Genomic DNA, 7,222 nt, shown 5'->3' with positions numbered 1-7,222 from the left:
GAGCGAACTGAGCTAATTCGCTCAATAAAATGTCAGTAAGTGTAATTTAAGTGTGTGGTGGTTTATTTTTGATTTTTTACATCATTAATACTATTAGGTGAATATTCATTGAGAAAGGGGATGAGGCTCAATAAACTTTAATTCGTTATCACTCTAGGGTCAAATACGTGGCCGGTGAAAAATATGTTGTAAACTTAACCAAACATGTTTTTGACATCCAAAAAGTGAAATTAGTTCATGATGTTACTGACAGGCATTCTGGGTTTAGTCAAATGTAATGGTCAAGAAATGAAACAGTCATGGTGTTTGTATTGTGGATAGTGCTATTCCATTGCCCTCCACTATAATACAATGTATATTGTGGCTTCATGTATTTTTATTTTATTTACATAAAAACCAAAATATCCAAAGTGTTGTGTTCGAGGTGCTTCTGTTATTAAGCACAGTCAGCTTTCTTTGTATTTCCTGGTTGCCCTGTCTAGCAGCAGCAGCAGCAGCGTGGCCCTGTGCTGCTGAGAGAGAGGGCAGGACCATGTCAAAGTCCACGTGCACCGCTTTGAAGAGGCGGGGTTCCGCCTCGCAGCTTGCCCGCTCATCACATGCAGAAAGCATGGTGTTTGTAATTGCTGCGCAACAAGCGGTGCGTGGATGCCAGTCGCCGGAGTGACGTCTGATTTCGCCGGCTCGTGTACGTGACACCGTATCGTGGAGCGTTTTCTCTTGCAAACTGCTGTCAATAGTCACTTTTATCAGGCGGAGCGCGCACACACGCACAGCACAGTTACACTGAGAGGGAGAGAAGGGGAAGGGTCCTTTCATCAGCTTCAGCAGACTGCTCACTAATGCAGCCCGCTCCTCCCACAGGCTGATGATGATGATGATGATGGTGATGGTAGTGATGATGATGAAAATAATGACGGGCGCTTTGACTCTCCTTGTTTGAAATCTTTGTATCGTTGCAGAAGTGTTACGGTGGGGGAGCCGCAGCAGCCACAGTGAAGGAATTCACAACACATCATTTCCTGTTAACCACCGCAGCTCATCACCGCAAACTTAACCAACACACGTGTTATTGGTGATGATACAGGATATTAAAAATACACTGCTGCTGCTGCTGATGGTGATGATGATGAAAGTGGCCATATTTAGCTGGGAGGGATTTGTGATTGAAGCCAAAATAACAACCCCCCTAGTAAACCAGTGCTTTCATATGAATTCATTATAGTCAGTTTAATGGCTTAATGAAATAGTTTGGATCGGGCACTGATGCAATTGCATGTCATGATGTATTTTGAGCATTTGGCCAGTTTTCAGTTTTACATTCAGCAGCAGCCTATAGGTGGTAGCGTCACTATTTGTGCCCAGCTTGCACCTTAACATGAGACAAGGGCGCGTGGAAGTAGTACCGGGCGAGGTCAGACAGTAATAAAATGTTGTCATTTCCATGTAAAAAACCGCGCAGGGTCGATGAGCATGGATTACTTTCAGGCCTACATCTATTCTTCGGCTATTGACAACCTCTCCCTTTTCAGTTTGCATGACTGGAGCTCTCACTAGCGCTGCTAGTGGACAATCAGACCTACACACCCACCCCTAGACACACTCGCATTTCTCATTTCTTACTTCTAGTCTAAATTAGATAGCAAGGCGTAGTGTCGGAGCTCACAGATCGCATAGAATTAGTTTTAAGTATTAGCAGTAGTTCAACAGTAAACCTGAAATTCAACATGGAGTCCCCTCCAGATCCAGCGAGCGACCCGGGCAACAGCGCCTCGGAGCCGGCTACCCCGGTCAGGGAAACCCCGGTAAACCTGGAGACGCTCCGGAAAGCGGACCATCCAGCCCCGGTTCGAAGGCAGACCTGCTCCAGCACCAACAGAGGTAAAGGGACCGCGTTTCGCTTTTTACTGTGTGACAAATCAGAACCGATCGAGGAGTATTTTTTTTAATTAAACTTAAAAAAATGAATTAAATCGCTCCCCTATAAATAACTGCACACTGTCTAAAATTCACCCAACCACAGTGACATGGCTTTTTTTATTCTTATTATTTAGTACCACCACCACCGCGGCTTTTCTCTGCCGTTCGCGTGTTGATAAGTGCCTCGGTGTGTGTTGCTGGTGTTCAGGCTCCACTGACAGCTCGAATCATAGGGGGGTGATACGGTCACAGATGTCACATTTACTCTGATTGCGAGATAAATCAATTACCCCCGCGACTTCACATCGACCAACAGGAGCTTTTTTTTTATGTGTGTGTGTGTCCGGTGCCCAGACACAGGCCAACCTGGCCGCTCACACGAGATATTGTCAAGAGTGGCAAAAGTGAACTTTTAGAAACTGTGTGTGGGGCTAGTTTATCGATCAGTCCACATTCTCTCCTTTGTAGGGACATGTCCTCTCACACTATTCCCGATACAGCACACGCACACACACACAGCGCCGTCTGGCTGGATTTTTTTTTTTTTTTTTTTTAAACATCTCCAGCTAACAGATTTAGGCTATTCCTGTGTGCAAGACAGAGAAAAAAGACGCCCCAGCAGCTGGAATTTGTTTAGCGTCAGCTCTCCAACACTGTTGCGAGCATGAAGGCGCTGCACAGGCGTTTTTTTTTATGCAACTAAAACCTTCACATGATCAGACAATGAAAACAAGCACGACCCTGTGCTGCCAATTAGTCCCCGTCTAAAGTCTGTCTGCGTTGCTGCTCGGGTCGAGTTCATTTCTTTTTTTTTTCTTGCTTTCTTTCTATGTTTTTTTTTTTTTTTTAAACATGATTTATCCACCACGTCCCGTCCATGTTGTACAGTACAGACAGTATTTAACCACACCCCCTTCTCTCGGCTGTCTCTCTCCAGCTCAGGCTAACCGGGCTCATCCAAGTTCAAACAAATAGTGGTTTTCTCTGCTGATTCTTGACAAGCAGAGTTGGCGTCTACGAGAGGGGGCGAACAGGCGTTGAGATGTGACAATTGTTTCGTTGCAATCCGGCTTCTCTTCTCTCTTTATTATTTAGTCTGTGTGTGTGTGTTGTGCGCACTCTTCCTGTGCGCAAGGGTATATTTAGAGTGTGATATGGTGAATGTGGAATGTAAGCTGGTTATGTAACAGGTTTAGCCATAAACAGACGCGCAACTGAGAAGCAGAAATCACCACCGCGGATCTTTTTTTTTCTCCCTCCACTTTTATGCAAAGAGTTCACCCACTCCCCACGATCAACCACGGTGGTTCAATTAAACAGAAATCATTGCACTTGAGCGGGTATTTATACACCAGTGAAGGGAAAACTGTGTGACTTTGTGGGTTGGCAGGCACAGCCCGAGCACTTATGTAATCGCGGGGCAAAGACAGGTAGTTGGGAGGCTTCGTAGATTGATTTCTTTTTTCACAAGTCTGACTTTGAGACACTCCTAACCTGCTGACCCATATTCACCCCACCCTTTTATGCACAGGATTAAAGTGCGTCTGGGAAAGAGAAAGACAGGAAAAAGAACGCCTTTGGTCTGTTATGTAATGCTGAATGGGTGAAAAAAAACATGTTCTGTGGGACAACCTCTGCAGATCCAGAGGAGTTTCCTAGCAGTCAAACTTTATTTTGACCTTTTTCAGAATAAGAATGATTGTTCGAGTGTGTTATATGAGGAGGGCTTGAAGAAAAGTTTTGAGAACTTTTTTTGAAAAACTCACTGCTTGCCAGGATGTGTCTGAAATTGGTTATGATTAAATCCCTGAGTTAAATTATTCTCTCATTTTCAATGTGGGCCCTCAAATTTAAATATACACGACAGGCTTTCACCTAGTGTGTTTTATTATAGAGAGGAGATGGCTGCTCGTTTTTCAAAAGACTGAGGTCATGAGGCAACTCATTTGACTTTTATCTTTCACAATCATTAAGTTGTCACCTGTACCTTTGATATACAGTTTCTGGCAGTCAATGAAATCTAATCTGCCGTCTGACACGTAAGAGTGTGTTCACAAGGCATTATAAATGCTGCAAAGTCTGGCCTGTATTTGTTTTAAAATGAAACTTATGAGGCTCCGATAGCAGATTATTTATAAATGTAATAATGTAGAAATATTCCAAACATCCACCACGCAGGAGAGAGCAGAAGAAAAGTTTGCTTTCATAAGGAAACTATGGCTTAATTGCTTTATTAGATAAAGCGTTTATGTCAAACTTCAAGTGTTCTATTAAGACATAAGTTCAGCTGGTTTATTGTGATGACGCAGTGTTGTTCAAATGTATAAAAACATAAAAAAAAAAGGTTTATAGTTCAAGGCTGGTGTCACTGAAACATTGTGTAGGATTACAGATCTGTACTCTGACTGGTGTTTGGGCCAAGCAGCGTCTGAAAGGCGGCAGCCACCAGTTCTCCCTCTGAACAGCATCCGTATTAGACTTTCTGAGGATGCACATTTCTTATCCTGCATGCAGAGCGTTTACTGTTTTAACCCTGAGTGCTAATACCTTTTTTTAAGTAGAAAAAAGCTGACTTCAGGAAAAAGCTGTGCTGGTAAGACTTGAGTGGGTCAGAGAACAGGCCTTGGAGGGCTGTGGATATCATTACTGGAAAGAAGAAAGGGTGTTATTTTCATATTGCAAGATCCCTCAGTTCGCAAATTTGGAAACAATCAATATTAATGGTTTGGTTATGTAAGGTGATGGTCTCTGCAGAGGCTGGAAACCTGCAGCTGCACAGGGAAGCTCTGAAGCCGCAGATCTGATAAGAGCACCACTGTCCTGGATCCTCTGTTAACATGACTTTGTTTGAGTGTCAGAGCTGTGTGTGTGTGTGTGATAGTCCTGTAGTGGCCGATTTCACTGACTGACACCACACTTGTTTTGTTATGTGACACAAATGCTCAATATGGTTACTGAGTTACTGCCGGTAACATAAAGTTGTTTTTAAAATAGTGCAAGTCAGAGCAGGTGAGGTGTGATGTTGTATCTTAGAGTGCGTCCTGAATATTAGTTTGTTCCCTATCTAGATCTTATCTAAAAGCTTTTATTCCATTATGTCACACCATTTAGTCATATTGTAGATTGTCCCATCATGCTTTTTTTTAAAAACATTTTCATTTAATACAAATTAGTAACCAGTTTTAAATGTTAATTCGTCATAGGAAACAAATTCCACCTGACGCTGCACTTTCAGTAGCTGATCCAAACTAAAAAGGCAGAGTGTAAAAACATTCAGTCTTCTCTTAATGAACATTTAACTAGACTTTGATCCAGCAGCTTTTATTTTTGGGCGCTGAAATGAGAGCTCTCGGCTGGAGTGGCAGTATTTATTTCACTGTTGTTAACACAAGACGGGTGAGCTGCAGGGATGCGGAGGCTTTAAAAAAAAAAAAAAAAAAAAAGGTTTTACACAGTCTCAGAAATCCAGTTGCTGGCATGGGGCTTGCATGCGACTGGAGTGGACGGCGACATTATTGAGGCTGTGGCATTCTCAAGAATTAGGGCTCCCTGACCGCTGGAGAGCAGGAGGATACAGGTGTAGGCTTATACTGTAGTTTAGCCCTCAGCCCAGACAGATCTGGGAGAGGAACTCCATTAAGTGTCTCTTTTTTTTCTCTGGCCGGCTGCTTATAACATCAACTGTGTTTTCAGTTTCAAATGTATAGCGATAGTATCCAGAATTTTTTTGTTGGTACTGTACCTGTCACACTGGTAACATTGTTAAATGTTCTCAATCAACCTGTGCAAAGTGAAAGGTCGGTATTTAATCTCTTACCTCCGATGGCACAAAACATCAGTCAGTTAAACTGCAAAGATAAAGAGTATTTCTTCACCTGTACGCTCAGCTGCTGCACTCACATCTGCTCTGAGTTTAGACTTTGGCACCACAAAAAAAAAAAGATTCTGTTCTTATGAGCCTCAAAGGTCAAATTACATTCGAGTGGCACTGTGCTTATCTAAGGAGGATGTACCTGTGAATGTCAACAGAACATGAGGATTAGTAGTTAAATGAGCACTGATTGAGATTATGTCCTGACAGGTGGGAGGCACTTTTTTTTTTCTCGTTGTCAGATTGAAATGGGAAATAAATATCTAAAAATGCTGGAAAATCTTCGTCTTAAATTGAAGAGATGTTGTAATGAAATCATCAAGTCTCTTTTTCTTTCCTCATTTCCCTTGGTGTGGCTGTTATTGTATGTGAAAAATACGGTTATTCATATAACCACATAATCCACTTATTTTCCTGTAAAGTTTGGAAAGCTCTTAGCTGGTACCATGCTGTGTGTGGATGTTTTTATTTTTTTCCTAAGTGCCATCTTCAGTTCTCTTCATAGAAACTTCCTAAAATGTCTTAGTTGTCCTATAAAATACTCAGTTTAACTTCTTAAATTTTCTCATATTCAGATATTTAAATGAAATGACCCTCCTTATTTTAAATTTAGCCCTAACATCCCGCTTTGTGGGAAAACCCATCAAACTTAAAGGCATTTTATGAGACCTTGTAAAGTCAATATTTTTGGTACATTTTATGTTATAAATGGCCGATGTTTGAATGTTTTCAAGCTGCTCTGGCCAGAGTGAGAGGCTGAGAGGCGACCGCCCCTTCTTTTGGTCAGGCGGGTCGAACTACTTCAGTTGAGTTTGATGCAGTGGTGCAGTATAGCATGCACACTAGGGAATATTTATTTATTTATTTGTTGTTCACATTGAAGCATTAAATCTTCTGTATGTGTCATGTGAGGTGTTTGCAAACGACACAGTAACTCATCCTGACGTTGAGTGGAATGCTGCGTTTGGTGGGAGGGGAAGCTACCTGGACAGACTCCTGTGGATTTTATTGTAGGAAGCTGCTTTGTAGATGCGCTGTTGGTCCTTCCCTGCCAGTGAACATTCACACACTGACAGGACGTTGCTGGCTGTTTGCAGTTTACACTTGACCTCTCCTATATACCTCAACATCTGGGCCAGCAGTTTCAATGTAAACCAAGCTGTAATGTATACAGTACACAATCCATGTCCAGTCGCATTTTCCTCAGTTGTATTTATGATGCAGAAAACTTAATTTACTAAAGGTTGCAGTGATTCGAGTCCATGTGCTTCCAATCAGTCCTGGATTTTAGTTTAAAGCGCAGTGGTTGTACAAGTCGTTAATTGGTGCTATTTCAAAACTATTTATTGCTACAGAGCAAAACGTCAAAGAATTTGACAAACGCTAAACTAATACCGTCACAGAAATGCAAATGTTCTGGTGTAGCTGCAT

The 7,222-nt window shown here is 42.1% G+C and overlaps 1 protein-coding gene across 1 annotated transcript in view; it reads left to right on the top strand.

The window, feature by feature from the left end:
• The first annotated feature begins 1,590 nt into the window (after positions 1–1,590).
• roraa (RAR-related orphan receptor A, paralog a) overlaps positions 1,591–7,222 on the top strand; it is a 189,488-nt gene continuing 183,856 nt past the window's right edge. The window contains exon 1 of the mRNA XM_083974262.1: positions 1,591–1,881. Coding sequence (XP_083830388.1) covers positions 1,728–1,881 — 154 coding nt within the window. The 5' untranslated portion in view covers positions 1,591–1,727. The remainder of the gene's footprint in view (positions 1,882–7,222) is intronic.

The sequence above is a fragment of the Trachurus trachurus genome (assembly GCF_905171665.1).
Source record: "Trachurus trachurus genome assembly, chromosome: 6".
Taxonomy (NCBI): domain Eukaryota; kingdom Metazoa; phylum Chordata; class Actinopteri; order Carangiformes; family Carangidae; genus Trachurus; species Trachurus trachurus.
This window is presented reverse-complemented; position numbering and strand designations above follow the sequence as displayed.